Source organism: Cystoisospora suis, assembly GCF_002600585.1.
Source record: "Cystoisospora suis strain Wien I chromosome Unknown contig_441, whole genome shotgun sequence".
Taxonomy (NCBI): Eukaryota; Apicomplexa; class Conoidasida; order Eucoccidiorida; family Sarcocystidae; genus Cystoisospora; species Cystoisospora suis.
In genome coordinates, this window is record NW_027153242.1 from 64,994 (window position 1) to 84,441 (window position 19,448).

Below are 19,448 nucleotides of genomic sequence, written 5' to 3' on the forward strand. Positions count from 1 at the left end.
GCAAGCTGCAAATGTTCCACTCCAGGTTTCCGTTTCGGAGTACTTCTCTTCGTTTAATTGCACATGGACAGGCAGGAATTAAATTCGTCCTCTCCAAAAGAAACCACGCCTCGAAATGTTGTTGGCTCCGGACTGCGGAATGGGATGTCATTTAGCAGTAACCTGTGGCTCCTTGGGCACCCCAAATTGCACTACGACTGGCGTGTGTCGCGTGAAGGTGAAACACAGCCCTCGGCAGCCTCCATATCCGAGGCGTTGCTCGGCCCGGAAGTGTGCGGAAACGTTTCTTGCTGAGGTTTTCGACTGGTCTGGGAAGGCCTCTGCGAAGACTGGTTCTTGGAGCCCCACAAATAACTTCCGCGGATGGGTAACTTCTCCTGTTGCTGCAGGATATCACGTGACGCCGAGTGAAACTTCTCTCCGGGGAAGTTCTCGCGTTTGTCTGGTTCGAATTATGCGTTCCCAAGTCTGTCACGAGGAACTACACCTGCTGGCTTTTCACAGAACGAGCGGTGTCCATTGTCTCTTTTTCTGAATTGCTATTTGTCTCTAGAGTGCCTACTGACCGCGCCCGTACCTGGTGGCCAGTCTCAACGGTGCAGCGGGGCTTCACAGAGTTTCAATTCTCTGGAAGATGCCCGCCAACGCTGTTTGGATATGAAGGAATGCCAGGGGGTTGTGGAATTTGCTGACAAGACATACGCCATACGGTGAGTGCAGCCGGTCTCAGGTCAGCCCGCTGCGGAGTGCACGCGAGCATGACTGGTTATTGCTGTCGCTGTTGCAACTGGTTTCATGCTGTTTTGCTGCCTGATTTGCGGCTCTGCAGATGCGGTGGCTACACAGCTGCGAGGGATTACGCCACCAGCATGTTTTACTTGAAGCTCTGTCCGAAAGGAAGGAGGTGCAGAGCAGGAGAGTTCTGCCCAACCCCCCAGACTGTCACGGTGTGCCCTCCTGGCAAGTATTGTGCCAAATCGGCGGCTACAGAAGCTACGGGAGATTGTGCTGCTGGCTACCTCTGCCCAGAGGGTAAGCCCTAGTGGAGCGTGCTCCACTGTCTTCGCAAGCCGTGTAACAGAAGATCTCGCAGAGAGGTCCTCTGTACGACGCCTGTAAGCTGGTTCGTGTGTAAGAGAATGGCGGTTTGACAGCGCTTAGCAACAAGAATATTCCTGCACCATTCGCCGCAATGTTAGGAGACAGATATTATTGTTGCGCTAGCAAGCGAAGTTCATCAGCCAACGCGTGACGGCCGCTATCAGCTCTCCAAGGTGTGGCCATCTCGTGGCAAAGACAAGGACTACTTCTGCTTGAGAGGACGCCTACTCGAGAGAAGTCGAAAAAATGCCTATCGAAAGTTTCATGACAGAGGACAGTGGAATGCTGCCTCTCCGGAATTGAGTTCCGCATAGCGAGCACACGGGCAAAGCACACCGGTGGTTCCCTGCGGCCAACCACCATTGTGATCTGTGGTTGCCGAGAAAGGATGCTGAGACCTTACCTCTGGGCTGGACCTAAAAGTCTGTCGCCGCGATGATTTCTTACTTCTCAAGGCTCCGTGGTTGCTGCGCCTCCGAACGCTCTTTGTCCAAAGGGTCACTACTGCGAAGCCGGTGCTCCCAAAGCCACCGCGTGCCCTGATGGCACCTACCTGCCCGCCCGGTACGTATATGCGTTCCCACGTCGGTACACTGCGAAAGTATCTGGATGGTGCGCAGTCTAAGAAGACTGAACCTAAAACTGCGGCTTCTTGCCTGCCCGTCCACCACACAATGGGACCGAGGAGGAGACGCTGATGTCAGGAACTATCTCCTAAACTCGCCTGTCGTCACTTTGTGACGCAGCCAGTTCGTGTGACCCTGAGCACGAATTCTGATGCAGCTGCCAGCTTCGTGCTCGTCCGGGACGGGCCCGCTTCCCTCGTGTCTCGGGGTTCCCTCTTATTTCAAAAGGGGCTTACAGCACTTCACAGCGCGGACCCTCATGTCATCCCGAAAGGCAGAGAGTGCAGGTTCTTTTTTCTCCGCGGAATGTGCCGCTCTTTGAGACCTTCGGGGCAAACGGCAACGTAGTTTGTATCGTGTGGCAGAAGCCTGGAGCGTCCAGACCTCATCAATGATGTGTGCCTTGACAGAGGGGCTGCGAGTCAAAAGCAGTGTCTGAAGTGCCCCGACGGCTACTACTGCAAAGGAACCGGCCTCGCTCGGCCCTCGGGCCCCTGCAGTGCAGGTGAGCTTGCCTCTCGGACTTTTTGCTGGAGAACTACCATGTGCTGGTCGTACCTGCTTCTCCCAGCTCTCATAGAACGCCTTCTTTCTCTGTTGCGGCCCTGCGGCAAGAGAATCGTACTGCACCCCATGGAGAACCACTACACTTTCGGAGGGGAGGGGCTGTTGTTGATCTAACTCATTGGTAGGTGTATGTGGAGATATAGATATAGAGGCGCCGTCGGCGACAGTGTACTCAAAACCAAAGCGTCGACGTTGGTTGACGACTCCGGCAAAGTGTCGGAGGAATGCTTGGTGAACGAGACAGATATCTGTAAGCGGTTCGTCCTTTTCCGTTTGTCTACAAAAAGTACTATTTGGGGTAGTACATGCTCACACCCACGTAGTTGGCAGACTGGCCTGTTGTCGCAAGAGCCGTTCACTTTGTGGACTGCTGTGACAAATGATTGCGTCGACATAGTAGTGATTGTGCCAACTGCAGGGGCCCCTTGACCCTGTCAGGTCGAATGCTACTACTTTACTGCTTGGCGCGTGTTACCTAACTCCTGTGCTTGCAGGCTACTTCTGTAAACACTCGGATTCCAAAACTATTTCCGTGCCAAACCCTTCCGACGGCCAGTGCCCAGTCGCGCATTATTGTCCTGAAGGTGTTGGGGCGGCGATTCCCTGCCCAGCCGGGACACAGCAACCGAGGCCCGGCCAAGCTTCGTGCATCAAGTGCCAGACAGGTAATCTCACCCTGGCGCCCTCTGCGGAAGACGACTCGGAAAAACTTGAGAGGCAAAACGCGAAAGTGCTTTACGTTTATACAGGCGGAAGCCTGCAGGATCAGTATTCTAGCAACATTTTTGTTTTGGAGTCTCCGACCACCACCAGGTGTTTCCACGGACACTGTTATCTGCTACGAAGAGCGGCGCAAGCATCTGTTTGCAAATTTGTCCCCCGCCCCGCTCAATGAAAGTCCTGTGCTGAGTGGCTGCGATAGAGTACAGCACTTCACTGAAGAGAAGTGCCCCGGGCACAAGAAACATAAACGGACTGAATCATCTCAGGGACCGGTGAAGACCTGAGCAAAACAATCTTTCAGTGTTCTGTTCGCCACCGAAGAAGAGGCAAATCAGCGTACCCTTGAACAAAGAAGTCTCTTTTTGCCCAGTTCCGATACGACGCAGATCTGGCATTGTAGTCATTCGGGCCGAACTTCGTTCCACCTTTTCCCATGGGCAGCAGCATGCAGGAGTAAAAGAAATGCGCGGCTTCCAGTAATCAGGCCGTGCCTTCATGCGTCCCGTATTAGCACAGTCATCCCCACGGAGTTCGCAGTCTCTCCTCGGCTGCCCGATGCAGGAGACCATGTAATCCACTGTAACATACATTGAGGCTCTGGACAAAGCCGACCAACCGACCCCGAAAGCTTCTCTTGTTTGCCATCTTTGTTGAGTGCTTACTGTCTCTGCCCTCTCTCTACCTGGATGGTAGTTCCTCTGGGAGTCTTCTCCCTGTTTTGTCCGTACTAGGTACCGTCTGCTCTGACCCTATAAGCGGCGGAACTCCGTGCCCAGCCGGTTTCTACTGCCCGACAACAGCAGGAGCTCCTCAGTCCTACCCTTGTCCGCCTGGGACGTACTCTTCGGCCAAAGGCGCATCATCCAAGTCAACGTGCAAACCTTGTCCTGCTGGCTCAGTTTGCCCCACCGCTGGGATGACCACTCCTGGTGATCCCTGTCCAGAGGGTAATCAAGCTGACTCATCTGCTTTTGTCCGTTCTTTCGCACCTTTAGAGCAAAATGATAGGGAGCCATTCTTATAGCAGTGTTCCTTTGCATTTTACCTTTTTAGTGGGGCGGCAACAACGAATAAGAAAGAAGCCGGACAGCGATGCTGCCGGTGCCCCTGTTCCTCTGCTTCCACCTCGTGGTGCCCCTTCTATCGCTCACCCAGCGTCGGACCGGAAGACACACTAGCGTAAGAGTGCCGGAGTATGCCTGGTGGCTGCAGTGACTCTCCTTCCCTTGCAGGACCACACCTCTTTCACAGCCCTCCGACACGCGCACAGGAAAACCTCGCATAGCTTATTCGCGGAGTGCCGAAGATCTGTTGGGTTCCACTTTGCCCCGAACTGAAAACGCTCGCACGCACAGGTCCCTGTTACGTGTCCCGGTATCAAACGATTCGGGGAATACCCAGCATCTGACGAGTTCTTTAGTCTTCCGTGTGTCCGTACGGAACCACAGGTTATTACTGCCCTGAAGGTACATGGAAGAGAATGCCTGATACGTACTGCGGTATCGGAACATACTGCCCAAGAGGCTCCCAGGCGCCACTGGACTGTCCCGCAAACCACTACTGCGGGTCTACGCATCTGGCCGAACCGACTGGGCAATGCGCGGCGGGATACATCTGCGTTGCCCGATCTTCGACGCCACGGCCGACTCTTGATGTTTCTGGCAACGCGTGTCCTGAGAAAATGCAGGGACACCGCTGCCCGGCCGGCCACTACTGTCCTGCAGGTAAGGATGTTCCTTGGAAAAGACTGTACCTCAGAAGGTCCACTCCAGAAGAAGGGAAGTTCTGTACGCAGCAAATGCATGCACTGACATGTCTGACAGACGCCTTGTATCGTGTGATACTCATACCAAAGAGTTCCTTTCTTCTCGACCTCTCTCATGAGTCGGGAGAGAAGCTGACGGCATTTCCACTTTGCTTCAGTCTCGATCTTTTCCGACCCCCCGTCCTTGGTTGTATGTGTCGCACATGTCGCACTGGCTACGCCAGTCATATGATTTAAGGGTATCCCCCATACCAGTTCCTCTGGATAACATCGGCCACAACTGGTCCTAAAAGAAGAAAGGGGTACAGAAAAGAAAAGCGCTTGAAGGGCAGCTCGCCACAGCAGTCCGCGGCGAAGCGGAGATAAGAGGTCTACACACTGCAGTCGGATTGCAGCGCGAAGGGTGTTCGGCTGTCCCAGATCTTTTTGGCTCTGTTTTCACGTATGGAAAAAAGCCGACATGGCGGTCGTCCAACAACCAAGGCGTTAGATCGCCCATCTATTCCACGCGCGCACCGCCAGTTGTAGGCTAAAAGCATCCGTCCGGTATACTCTCCAAGAGCCCGGTGAAAGCGCGAATACTCCTCAAGGTGTAGCAACGTGTTCCAGCTGACTGCTTCGGTGTGCTGTTGTCGGTGAAACAGGCGTAGCAACAGTCGTTGCGGGTAGGGGCATTCCTGGGAAAGCAAAGGAAGGTGAAAAAGCAACGGAGGCGTTGGTTGATACCCCCTACGATGCTATTGTACGGAAGGTCACCAAGGATATCTTCATTGCGGATGCAGGAAACAGGAGGGTCGTCCGCATAGATGGCAGGACTGGTACGACTGAAGAGCCCCTTCCAGACATGGGTTTCGCTAGCTTTGGACGGCGTGATACTTTTGTCAGCGGTATAAAAGGGAGGAGTGGCTGAAGCGCTCAGTAACGCCGGAGTATCAGTATAGGGCAGATCACGCGCAGTTTCTATTCACTCCAAGCAAGACAAATGCACAAGTTTGGCTCAGTTACTTGAGCAGTCTTCGGCGCGGGAAGTCATCTTCTCCGGGGATCCCGGCCAGCGGTCCTGTTTTCTCCGTTACGGTAGTCTCCACTGGCTTTTGTTTCGTGTGACGGCGCTCTAGCTCAAGCCGTACATGCGCGCAGTCACCTATGGGCTCTGCTCACTTTCAAAGCCACCAGCCTTAAGAGAAGCCAGCACCGGGGAAAATGCTGTCAACAGGCCGAGTCCGCTGGCTCAAAGTGATAGGCCATTTGTGCCGGGCATACGCAGGCGGAGATTTTTGACTACCTGGTTATTCCTGAGAGTAAATCAGCTGGCGTTTCGGCTCTAGCGAAACATGCGTTGTCTTGGAACTGTGCCATCCGACCTATAGAATAGCATCATTCGGCTGACTTGCTAGATATAAAGCAGAACACGACGACTGGGACAGAACAAAGGACCTGCTTCCTTTTGTTTTTCTCAGGAAAGCTGACGACCTTTGTAGGCGAGGGCGTAGGTTTAGGCCAGGAGACGTGGATCAATAACTCAGTACCGACCCGGCTTGCTCTCTCAAAAGATGAGAGCGATCTCTTCATCTCATACGGCGGTGGGTGCAATTTTCGCGGGCCTATGGAGTTTCTTTTGCGTATCGTGAACTCCATGCAGAATGCGACTCCTCGTGTGCCCGCCTTTTGCATAAAGTGGGGTTTTCTCTTTCCGGGAGCGTTCCGGCGCCCTGCAACTTCACACTGATATGAGTGGAACAACGTACGGTGTGAGTCGCGAAAAAAAAAACTACCGGCGGCCGACTGGCTGCGAAGTCATGAGGCCCTGGGAGTGCTCAGTTCCAGCAGTCCGGCCTCTAAAAGAATGCTGTTGTGAAACGACTAGTGCTTCTCTCCTCAAAAATAGGAGTGGCCTCGTGTTTCTTCTTAGCTCTGTCACCTCGAATCTGGAGCGTCAATCCAGTCAGACTGTGTTTGGGATCGTCGCCGTGGGGTTGCTGTTGGCCTGGAGATCATAGTGAGCTTTTGGTTATGTCCCCTCGCAAGTCGAAGGAAGCTCTGTGTCCTGGGTGTTGGTTTCCGTGTGAGCATGGAGCCTGCAATTCATGTTGTATTAGGCTTGAAGCTGTTGAGTGGCCAAGGAGCGGCACAGTGCTTTGAATGACGCGTCGTCAGGTACACGGTAGATTTTAGTGTGACCTGCCGCCTACACAAAAACTCCAAAGGCACGGCGGCGTACGTACTTCCGTAAGCCGAGGTTGCATCAGGACGCCTTCAGGTGTTTGTCAGCCGTCAACGTGCAGACATAAGAAGAGTATTATCCTTGAAGGATAGCAGCGCAGCAGGTCCGGTCCGGATGCGTTTCGCAGACCGCTAGTCCTACGCTGCCGTCCGCAGTCAGACCTGCGGTTTCTGCGGACGTGGCCCTGCGGTGCAGGGGCACTCCCGGCATCAGAAACCCAGTCATCCTCGAGCTACTCGTATAGGCCGCTTGATGGATTCATACATATATCTTTGGCTGTGCCGCGGCTTCAGACGCTGCAAGGATGGCGAAATTCAACTTCGCTACCAACACCACTACTGAAATAACCCGAGCGAAAGACGTTCGCAGGCCTACAGGGATTGCTGTGGATGGAGAGGACGTTTACGCCGCCTGTCCGTACGGAGACGAAATTCGAATGTTTGGTATTCCAGATGGAGGCGTATCTGGCCAAGTGGCGGTCGACTTTCAAACTCCAGGTACTTATTTCCCCCGGCAAAGCTGCAACAACATTGATTGTTGTTGCCACAGCTACCTGCCTTTCTTCGGTTGAAGAGATTACAGCTTGATGCCCTTCTTTTTTTGCGGAGCTGCAAACAATTAGACACATTGCTTTCTGTCCGGGTAGAAGCAGTACTTCCGAATTCCTCTGTCGGGAGAAGCAACTTCTTGCGGTTCGGTTACGTCCCGTGGTTATAGGGCTTGCCACATAGCGGGCAGATCTGACTACATGCCCAGCCGGGAGGTGCTCGGTTCCTTTTGTACGGCTCTACTGCACCCCCAAAAGCTGGCTGCCTGCTGCGTTTGTTTCCTGTTTGCTGCACCTCATAGAACAAAGAGCTCAGGGAGTTCACAACGAGGGGGCTCCTGGAGAAACCGTGTTGACGTCCGTATGCTGTTTTCGGCTGCGTTTGCTTTGTCGCGTGCTGACTTCTGGTGGATTCCCACGCGGTGCTGGTTCGAAAACGGGTTCATCACATCTGCCCGGCTGCTACAAGAGGTTCCCCCCTGTGCAGCAGGGGTCACCTACTGTACTGGCGCGATACACAACCAAGCATACCCAGCCATTTAGTGCCACGAGTTCCACATGGCCAAATGCATGAGCAATGCTAGGAAGGTAGCTCTTCTACGGAGTCCGCAAGAGAGCTGAGTCTTCCTCTTGCATACTGCCTTACAAGCACCTGATCTCGTTATCATCACCGCGGCACAAGGGTCCCGTCAACATTCGAAGCACATTGCACGACGGTGAAAAGAAAGGAGGGAATTGTGCCGTTTGGTTGACACCGCAGACCGTACCGATGTCCTGCATTGTTTTTGTAGATAGCTCGCCGACTGGCGAGAAGGACACCATAAACGAGCCATACGATGTGTGGGTTGGTCCTGACGGTTATACCTACTTCGCTGACTCACTGGGAGACCGAGTGAGTGACAGTGCCGAGCGACAGTACAGCAATCGTTGCCGTTTCGTGGCTGTCCCTCGGATAGTGTGTTCACAAGACGGAAGACCTTCTGCCGAGGAGCAAGGTCTTCTTGGTAGCATTTATGAGGCAATCTCCGATGCAACACTCAGGTTTTAGTTTCATTGTGCTCTGGCGCGCTCCAACCTTCACGTTCATGTAGTGCAAACGCACTGCGGATGGCCTGCTGTCGACATTCGGGTACCACACAACTCTGGCACGACTTCGTTCCTGTGTGCTTGGGGATGCACGCACATAGAAACGTATCCGTACGTTCTGTAAAAGCTACGAAGAAAAAGCGGCGCCACCTGGGTTTCAGAGGTATCATTGCTGACGCAGAAACGAATTTTGTCTAGCCCCAACAAGGCTTATAGTGGTGACAGGTGCATCAGACCCCTACGTACCCCGAGCGCCTCCGACAACGTTGTGCTCCCTCCGAACGTGTCTGTTCGCAGTCGGGTCACTTCAGCTCTCTTTGTACTGGCTGAAATGCACCTTAACTGCCTCGAGCCATAACAAACAGCCTTCTCATTAGAGAGTACTTGGTCGAGTAGAGTAAACTGATTTGGTTCGTAGTTTCGTCGTAGCTAAGTTGATGAATAGTTCGCAAATGGTTTAGCAACGTCCTCACATCATTTTCAGGACCTTCCTATACCGTACACAAACTAGGTAGTGGATGAGCCGCATTAGCTTCCATTCTCTAATCACCCACCAGCCGCAGGCTCTATCCTGATAAAACCTTTCAGTCGCTATCGTTCTGCATCTCTATTCGGGAGGGCAGTTTGTTGCGCGAAACAGTTACACACCATTCAGGGCACTTTTCTCTCGTTCGCGCTTTTGCTGTTCCACTCCGGTTCTCGCTGATACAGGCTGCATCTGCTTGATTTATCGGCAACTGGATCACTATGGATGGACATTGCGCGGGAAGGTATACAGAAGCCAGTGTAGGGCAGCGGGAACCACTCAGGAAGTTGGTGAGGACGGGACTGGCACGTTAGACTGTAACAGAGAGAAGCGGGGCGACACTGGTGAGAGTGAGCCCGTCAAGGACGCCTGCACGGCATGGCTTTCCTCTCTTCGGATGAAACAGGACTGGGTGGAGCTTCTTCACTTTCTTCTTGAACTTCTGTGCTCGCCCGCAGATTCGAAAATTCCAGGTTAACTCCGGGAACCTCTCACCTCAAACTACGAAAATGTTAACAGTTGTAGGGGGTGGAGTTACGTCATTTGAAGTCAGAAGACCGGTGCTCCTTACTGGGTATGTAGACAAGCAGGTACGCCTGTCAACCTGACTCTTTCGTCCAGCTCAAGACTCTCAGTCACAGAGCTAAGTGTCTCCCTAGTGTATGCCGAGTGGTGGTCTTAAGAGTAAAACCATTATACTTCCTTATTTTCGCGTCTTGATCCAACACGCAAGGACCGGAGCTCATTGGTTTTCGCATGTGGACTGCATGATGCAAGAAACGATATTTTGTGATCCCAGGCTGGTTGAACAAGTCAAAGCCTCGATTACTTCTCTTGGCCGTCGGCAAATGACCTGTTCGACGAAAATTTATGTGCTCTTGTTATGCATCTTGTTACTGCCTATACCTTCGGTGAAGAACAGTCACAATCATCTAACTCCTCTCACGAGAAAAGTAGGGATCCGTGAAAACTCCGGATCTCTGGCCTTACAGATGTGCTTAGACCTCTCTGTGTTCTTCGTACGGACAACCTGTATAATGTCCATCCAGATTACGTCCAAACCTCTGTCTGATGCGACGTCACTTCCTACAAGACAACCCGTCGGTGTACGGCTGACAAACCGGAGAGTATAAGGGGGAGTACGAACCAAGAGGCTACCATTCGCACTTTCCCTCCCTATCACTTGCCTGGGTGGCGCGTAGTTAAGCGCACGCTGGAATACTCGAGTATTCTCGCTGCTTTTTCCTGAGCCTTTCATTCCTTGCGCCGAAAACTCTCGCGTGAAAGACAGCGTGTGTGTTTAACGTTAAGAGTTTTGGCCAGCTAAGACACAGTCGTGCGGGAGGGGACAAGATGGAAAACCCATGGGAACAAGTGTAGGCCGAGAGAGAAGATGGTAGTGCTGGGCAATGCTTGAGGAAGAGCACCGACAGACACGGCAGTAGCATCTGGGTCGTTCTATTAGGCAGGCTTGGAATGAAAAAGGTATCAATCAAGATACAGGAGAATCGAAGACAGGAGGTGCTTCTAATTCTTCCTGCCTGTTTCCATGTCTGCAGAAAGTCGTCACATTGTGTGTCTACGAGGCCGACGACCACGTGTAAGCAAGAACTCTCGATGGTCCTGGCGTGTTTGTGGCTAAGAAGGGTTCCTTGTTTACACTCTTTCAAATCTTTGCTTCCTTTGGCTGGTACTAAGACGAGACAGGGCGACGTGGAGAGACGGGCACAAGACGTGCTCAGCTCTATTTAGTCTCACTCCTAGCTGTTGCTTCTCTTAGCTGAGAAGTCTAGTCCAATCCTCACGTCCATAGGGGGATAGTCTGACTTAGCTCTCACCGCGAAAGATGCGTGTTCGGACTGAACTTCCCCCGCAAACAATAGCCTCCCGAGAAAGAGAGACAGAGAGTGATGATCAGACCGTAGATATCTCGCTAGTAGTACCCTTTACTACAAATGAGGAGGGGAACGGCAACATCACCTCAACAGGCGAGCATGCAAGCTGCGGCCTTCTTCGCCGTCTGATGTGATGATTCATAACAGCATTTCTAGGATCCGCCTGACCTCGACCCCGACGAAAGAGATTTTGTTCACAGCCCAGGAAGTGGAAAACAGTTTCCGCGACAGTTACTATGGACGGATACAAGTAGAAAGCTGGGTAATTCTTTATGCCGAAGAAGGTTCATTCACGTTCTACACTTTTAGTCTGCTACAGCGAGTCATCTCCATGAATATCGAAAGAGATTCTCATTTTTCAGCATATCGACATACCGTACTTCTGGACAGATCCATTCACCGACTTTCTCATACTGATCCTATCTCCCTTTGTTGCCAGAGGTGTCGAGCCATCCTTGTTGACCGGACCATGGAGTTCAAACAAATCTAATGAGTCCTCAATTAATCTTTCTTTCCTAGGTGACGCGTCATGTGTAGAAATGGAGAAAATGCCTCCTTGTCTCCGGTGTCAACACCTATCAATCTTTCCGTCGTTTTTATTCACCTTTACAGAGAACTAGATGTACATATAGTTTTAGTCCAACAGCGAGCCTATCAGCAAGCCCCGTCTAGTCCCCTCGAGAAACCTCTCTTTCTAGATGACGGCCCCTATCCCCCTCTCTGAGCATGACACCGTCATTCTTCTTTGCGCAGTCAATCGCTTGCTCTTGAGCTCGAAAAGGAAACAACCCCGAACTTCACCATTCTATCTTTGCATGCTATCCACACGATTACTTTCGTACTTCCCTCATTGCTTCCTTAGCGCCAGTGAAGAAAGATACGAGGTCTGCCATAGATCTTTCGGGGGGGGTGTCGGTAGTATCATAGAACAAGACGTTGGGTCTCTGAGGCAGCAGATGAGACTGTGTCAGCCCTCACGAAGCAGAATTGCGAGGTGATCTTTCTATCTTCTTCAGGAGGGAAACGATGCTGCGCTCCTTGTCTCCTTCCCTAAGCGGCATGTCGTCCGACGAATCTTCCTTAACTCAAACAGAAAAGAAACACAGGTTCAAGCTATACCATGCCCTAAGGGAACATACCTCGATTTCGAAGGAGCTACAGATGTCGAAGATTGCAAGAAATGCCCATATGGAAGATACTGCGAACAGACGGGTCTTAGTGCTCCAACAGGCTTCTGCTCGGCTGGGTATTATTGCGAACCTGGTTCGACAAGTCCCAGACAGACGAAATGCCCTCCTGGCTATGCTTGTCCTGGCCCTGGCACCGGTAATGGCATGCGAAAATGGCTCTTGCATATCTATACGTTTATGTATGCGTCTCCCCATTTACACAGACAAGGCGAGCCCAATTTATTGCATACCTACCGCCCTTCTTCTGTAGGAGTCTGGTATTCATTCCACTCAGAAAAGGGAATTGCGTCCGAGTTGTGTGACCACACTTACATATGAATAGGAAGACAAGAAAATAGCTAGCTGTATTGGCCTATCTACGTAGACATGGTTGTCCAGCGCAGAGAAGTTGCCTGCCTGTTGATCACTGCTGCTGGCTCCGCTCCTCCTCTTGAACTTCGCGGAATTTCACGACACCGAGACAATGCGCGAATGAAAGAGAGTGGACCTTCTGTCACTTGTGTGCATACATAAGAAGCCGCTCAGAAGTAGCGCTTGAGTAGCCTGCTTTAAGCCAAACCGATGGAGGATACCAAGAGGAGTAGGGATTCCCGTTTCGCTCTTTTTGCTAATAGCCTGTGCCAGTCTCCAGTAGAGCAGCCACCCCTGCTGTCCGGTATGATTAGGGAAGTTCATGCAGGGTGCCCATACACAAACTCCTCTTTCGTTCTTGTTCTAGAAAAAACGCGTTACATGCCGCGTGCTTCTTTGTGTCCCCCCAGTACTGCCTACCTTTATAAAGAGCTTCCTCATCCAGAAGCATACGTGTATGTATGGCTCTTCTCTCTCATGTGAATGGACTTTCTTTTTCGATCAACTCCATGCACGCAGTGTCTAAGAGCAGCCAGGAGAGCACACAAGATTCAGGGATACGACTCATCTCACTTTTCGCATATGGCCGGCCAGCCGAAGTTATAGTGTTCGAGAATAGCCGAAGGTCTCCCCAGGTTTCAAATGAAGGATTGATTCCCCCGGACTTTGGGGCCTTAGCAGTCTCAGCTCCAAAAGACGGAACCTTGGTTACCGCAGCGGTCGGAGAGAATCTCTTTATTATCGAGCTAGGAAAACCTCGGACTGTTGCCCAGCTGAACTTCCGTAGTTCACCAGACACGCCGGTACGTCCCCACCTTGTCGCGTGGCTCCTCCTCTCTCTTCCTTACTAGACATCTTACTGCCGCGGCCATGCGGTCGCAATGATAGCGCTTCTTCATGAACTTAAGCAGGGTATCTAGTCAAACAATCCAGGAACGACCTTGTTCACAGAAACGGATGAAGAGCTCACTGTCTTTTGCATGCGGTGTGTCTCACCCTCCCTGTCTCTACACTGGCAATTTCTCTCTATGGCATGTAGCAGGCAGGCAGCGAGGTGAATTCGATCGGCCTAAAAGATCTTCATTCCCTACGCCTTCTTGGCTTGTTATCAACCTATGGAGGGCCTCTCGCTAGCTACATAGATAGATGTACAAAGAAGAAAGAAGCAGAGGTCTGATGTGTTTCCCAAGATACGTCCGATTTGCTTTACCAATTCTGTTGTGTGTATCTCCACATCCGCTTCGTAAAGGATCTCCCTCCTCTGTCCCAGAGCGCCACTTCGCCAACTTTTTCCGCGGATGGCCCTATGTCTACGAACACGCTATGACTTCTACTCCTTCTCTGCAGGCCGTCTCGACTGAACAGGTCTTCCCTGACATATCTTTCGATATCTCTGTGATTCGTACGTCGAATGAAGTTCTCTGACTGTGTTGTCTTCTGTATTAGGTGGATAAGGAGCAGTTACTGCTGTGGTATCAGGATGAAGAGAAAGATTCATGGAAAGACGCTTCCTTTTCTGCAGAGCATGACGCTTCAGGCATTCGGGTGGTCTTTGAGAAAGATATCCGGACAACTAAGATAGCACTCCAGGCTTCACCTTCACATCCAAACGTTCACGGAGGTGCCGTGCGCTTCAGTAACGTGTATGTACAGAGTACTAGAGCGTCAGGTATGAATTCAAAAAATCATATGAAGTAACTCAAACAAAGTAAAAGTACGATTCCATGCACCCGTCTCTGTCCTTCAACTTTCTCTACGGGTCCCATATGTTCATAAAGAGATGGATAGATAGAGAGATACATGGACAGATAGATAGATAAATAGATAGGTGGATATCACAATTCCCCGCGTCCCCGTAACTTTCTCCCTATTCACCCTCTTCCTGTTTTGCCCGGCAATGCTGACTCACCCCCCGTGGAGTTCTACATTCCTGTATGGTGTAAGAGCTACAAATCAACATAGAAGTTGAGAGACAGAATCGTTCTTAAGCTCCAGGTAGTCTTGGGCACTGAATTGTGATTCTATTCGAAGTGACTTTTCTATATCTGCACCCTTCATAACTTGCGTGTCTCTGCGCATAACTCGGACTGCCTATCTCAAGAGTCTATATGATAAGCCATGAAAAACTCGCTTGCTGTTGTTCTCTCTTGGTTGACGTCTCTAGATCCCTTCACCAACACAACTTCCTTCTTCCTTACACTAGAAGTGAAGAGTAGACGCCTGGGTCATAATGAACTACATATAGGCCATCTATACCCGTAGAAAAGCGCTCGAATGACGAAGGCTCCCTCCCATCCTCTCTTTTAATCCGAAGCATGATGTGGTGTCTGAGCACGGCCGCTCTATCGAAGGTGTCACACATGAAGTTAGGCCAGAGAAGACGGTTGATATAACCAATCTACATTGTGCAAAAAATAGATCTCTCATCGATAGCTCTTGACGAAGTAATAATAACTGATTTAGCTTTAAAAGGACAAGGCAAGGCATGGATGAGAAGAAAGCTCTATGAGAAGTCTAGGCGCTTTTGCTTATTCATGTCTCTCATGCAGCCCAGGAGTACCTGCGATCCTTCTATCTACTGCGATTCGCACTCTTCCTCCCCCCCTATATCCATGTGTGTGTGTCTATGACAGGTAGTCCAGACATCTTCACTGAAGTTGCGCGATATATCATCTATCTATGGATATCTATATATGCATCGAATCCATTCTGTTCACTTCTTTTTCGTGTAAAAGTCTAGGAGCATTCCTTGGTGTATCCTGCCGTAGACTGAAGATGGGGTCTCTTTCTTTGTCTTCCCCCCTTCTTTCTTCTTTTCCTGTTTCATTCAGGAGCTCTCATTGTCGTTCCGCAGGAATGTCTAGCAGGCACCTATCAAGACGAGCAAGGACAGGCCGCATGCAAGCCGTGTCCTGCCGGTCGAACCTGTGCGGGGCGCAAGTTGAAGTCCACATCTCCATGCCCCGCCGGGTTTTATTGCGAGGGAGGAGATGCTTTTCCTCGTAGCTGTCCTGCAGGAACGTATTCGAATCAAGAAGGTCTCTCCTCTGCTTCTCAGTGTACTCCCTGTCCTGCTGGAAAGTATTGCGCTGTACGTGGGGCTAAGCAACCAACGGGCTCGTGTTCGGCGGTAAGGACAACCCACAAATTAGCGAAAGAAGAAACAACACCTAGCTCATGGACGACAAAGGGAGAACAAGAGAAAGAAATAAAGAGATAAGAAAGAAAGAAAGAAGGAGCAAAAGCAAAGGGAGGAAAGTGGTTTGAAAAGGCTTTCCTTTCTCTTTCGTACGAGGCGTTCACATCGGCGTCTGCTCGGTGGTAGTCAGTCGCTTTCATCACATGAGGAGATGGACTTTCCCTACTCTAGGGAGTATGGAAATACACGAGTCTGTTCTTCTTCTTATGAATATTACTCTTATTCCCGTAGGAAGACTCCTACCATCTGAGATATCCCATCAACTCGAGGTTTCTCTATCCCAGCAAGCTATATTCGATATGTGTAGATATATAGATATACAAACAGATATATTTATATATACAGATATATAGATTTATAGATATATATAGGTACACAATAGGAATGCGGTGGTTCAGGTGGTCGTCCCTTTGACGTATCGGATGTCTTCTTTACGTTGAGAGGGACTGCAGGCGTTGGAGCAGGATTTCTGCATAGGGCATGCAGCTAGAGATGAAACTATAAAACTTTCCATGCATGCATTGAGTGAGTGGTTTTTTATTTGTTTCAATCAAGTCATCACACAATCGCATGCACCGGTATGTTTGAAAGGTCTCACTCTCTCTTTTTTTTTCTTCTAAAAGAAGGGAGGAGGGAGAGGGGAGTGTGGGCCGGCTATTGTCCGTCTCATCTGAGACAGACTAAAACGACCGTTGTTATGCATACACCTCTCTAGTCATTCCCATCTGATACTGATACATCTTTCGAAGTGCACACTATTGCAAGGAAGAAGACAAAAAGAAAAGAAGTCTCTCTCTTCTCTCCTCGCTCTTACCAAGATATCATCTAGTTAGCTACATAGAGAGCTTCTCTAAAGGCAAGCTAGTCGGAGAATCCTTTCTACAAGGAAGAATAAGCTAGTTGACTTGTACTCATTCGCGCGCGCTTCCCTCTCTCAGCCGCATCAAGCCATAGTTCCTCCCTAGAAACTGACGGCTAGGGAGGCTATCAAAAACTGCAGTACACCCCCCAGAGCTCTCTACAGACTGAAGCAATAAGGCAGCGATACCTTTCTCACTATATGTATAGAGATAGATATATACCTGTGACTTGTTCCTACGTCCTCGGGGGTGCATGATATAGCTGGTACCTCACCATCTTGTAACGATAGATTCCTTCTACGTATTGTCTCTATAGTAGTCGATCCACTCTTTATCATTCTCGTCTCACCCCAGGTAAACCGAAATGTACGTACGGCCTTTCAAACAAGCCTACAAATCCATATTTACCTATCTATCTGTCTACTTCCTCTCCCTCTCTCTCTTTCTTTCTACCTATCTCTATGAATGTATGGGGACTATCGTGAGTGTATCTGCACTGTTTGCTTCTTACAGGGGTACTTTTGTAAGAAGTATTCCTGGTTAAAAACTCCGACGGAAGACTCAGTCAATCCGGATATCTTAACTACAGTCAACGGAAAGAAACAACTCTATTCTAATATTGGCTCTATCTGCCCTAAAGGCTACTACTGCAGTGAAGGAACTACCCAGCCGACCGCATGTCCTCAGTAGGTCTTCTTCTCTTCTTCGCGTCTTTTCTGTAGTCATAGATAGGTTCGATCGATGTATATAGATATAGATATGTGTAGATATGAATAAACATGTACATGAATCTATATGTATAGATCTATCTATCTGTATATAGCTCTCTATATATACTGACTGCCTTGTAGCAGTTGTAGTTTATCATAGACTACTTTGTCTGTCCAACTTCCTTCTCACTGTGAGGGAGTTGTATGATAGCTATAGTAGCAGATAACCTAGATAGTCTCCTTGCACTCCTAATTCTCCCTATATGCAATGTACAGGAAGCGATTGATCTCGATTCTAATCTATGAGGCTATGCTGGATGAATGAAGAAAGACAGGCCAATGAACTAGACACACACGGGGGTGTCGTAGCTTTCTCTGTTCTGTCTTTACCCTTCATCTCCCCTTCATTTCGGTTTGACGGAGAGCTTCCTCGAAACCGATCACCTCTTGTACACACTTCTCTCGTCGTCTTGTAGAGATTTCTTTCATGGTGACTTAGATAGCCACATTTCTCCTTTGTCGACATCCTAAAGAAGAAGAATAGGGGTTCTTCTTTCTCTTTCTCTCTCAGAGACAAAGAGAGACCTATGTACGAATATGTTTATCTGTATCTATTTGATATCTCATTCAATCATCCATCTAATGGTGACATAGATCTCTCTTGTTCATCTCCCGCGTTTTTGATCCTAGTATAAAGAAGATCTCTGCTGAAGATGGAGAGTTGAAGTCGTTTCACACTTGACTCCTCCTCTTTCCATCCTTTCTTTCTCCTCAGAGGCTATACATCAGGCCTTGGAGCTACCCAGCAGAGCGACTGCTACCCATGTGATCCAGGGCATTACTGTCCCTCGGCGGGCACTTCACTCCCTTGTAACGAAGGATACGTGTGCTACGAGGGAGCGATCATTCCTAACCCTACGAATAAAGATACGCAGAAAGGAGAAAGATGTAAAGAAGGATTCTACTGCCCAAGAGGATCATATAAGATGCTTGTAAGCAGCCTGGCAAGAAGGAAGAAAGTTCTTTTGCTTCTCGGGAGTGCGTCTCTTCTTCTTCTTTTCTTTCGCTCTGAAGCAGTCGACCTGACGTAGAGTCATGGAAATGACAAATGATAAGAAGAGTATGAAAGAAAAGAAAAAGCATTAGGCGTGGGGGGGAAGGGGAGAGACTTTACCTTTCCTTCGTCACGTAACGGGTAGAAGTTAGATAGAGAAAGAAGGTAGAGAAGTTACCTCTATCACGGATGAGATGCCCAGGTGTAGACTGTTGGTCTTTCAATACGATACAGGGGAGGGAGATGTATGTATGAATTCTCTCCCATCTCCATAGGGGCGAGAATGAAGGGAGTAACAAGCACGGCGAGTTATCTCCATGTAAGCTTGATAAAGGATTCCTCTATTTGGCACAGTCTATAAAACTACTCCTCCTTCTGCAGCATTGTGTAGGCCTAGCATTAGTAACGTCGGATCTGCTAGAGGACTAGCTCATAGACGTGGCAAGAGAGTATCCATCTATATAGACATCTGCTCCATGCTCGGGGGATGGTACGTCTTCCTGCTTCTGGTATTCTCTTTCGATCTGAGAGGCCGACTGCAGCTAAAAAAGAGAGAGAATGCCTCCAAGATCTCCTTTCTCCATCTAGCTTTGCCCCGACCTATCCTCTGTCTTTCAACATTGAGAAGAGAGAGAAGAAAGAAGAACTCCTGCCTCGCTAGATCTTCCTATTCAATAGGCTCACAAAGTGTAGATGCCCGAATATTTAGCTAGGGCTTGACCGTCATTGTCAGACTGACTGGAGATCTTCTCAATCTCTATAGAATGACTAGAGTTGCACGGATGATCCATAAGAAAGAAGAAGACCTTCTAATCAGCAGCACAAAAGAAACAAAAAGAAAAGGGTTATAATGAGAGAGAGAGAACTGCTCTTCGCATCTTACCTCTTTTCTTATCAGGAAGGCGTAGCTAGAGAATTCTCTGGCCTTTTGCCTTGTCCGCAGCACACTTGGCTCATCGTGACTGATCACGACAAAATCTACTAATATCCTTTCTTTCTTTCTTTCTCTCTTACTCTTTCTTTC

At 49.7% G+C, this 19,448-nt stretch overlaps 3 protein-coding genes across 3 annotated transcripts in view; all 3 read left to right on the forward strand.

The window, feature by feature from the left end:
* Positions 1-4,497: 4,497 nt before the first annotated feature.
* Positions 4,498-5,019, forward strand: CSUI_001122 (gcc2 and gcc3 domain-containing protein; the record flags this gene model as incomplete). The annotated part of the gene is made up of 1 exon (XM_068061328.1): positions 4,498-5,019. One exon carries the CDS (start codon positions 4,498-4,500, stop codon positions 5,017-5,019), a length of 522 nt encoding a protein of 173 aa, XP_067926701.1.
* A 5,622-nt stretch (positions 5,020-10,641) lies between these two features.
* On the forward strand, positions 10,642-15,731 carry CSUI_001123 (gcc2 and gcc3 domain-containing protein; the record flags this gene model as incomplete). The annotated part of the gene is made up of 5 exons (XM_068061329.1): positions 10,642-10,650; positions 10,725-10,765; positions 13,134-13,404; positions 14,048-14,270; positions 15,433-15,731. Coding segments are annotated over 5 exons (843 nt in total), but the record flags the coding sequence as incomplete, so codon positions are not given.
* Positions 15,732-17,173: 1,442 nt separating this feature from the next.
* CSUI_001124 (gcc2 and gcc3 domain-containing protein) overlaps positions 17,174-19,448 on the forward strand; it is a gene marked incomplete at both ends in the record, with an annotated part of 2,724 nt that continues 449 nt past the window's right edge. Inside the window, 2 exons of the mRNA XM_068061330.1 lie at positions 17,174-17,346; positions 18,146-18,362. Coding sequence (XP_067926703.1) covers positions 17,174-17,346; positions 18,146-18,362 — 390 coding nt within the window. The remainder of the gene's footprint in view (positions 17,347-18,145; positions 18,363-19,448) is intronic.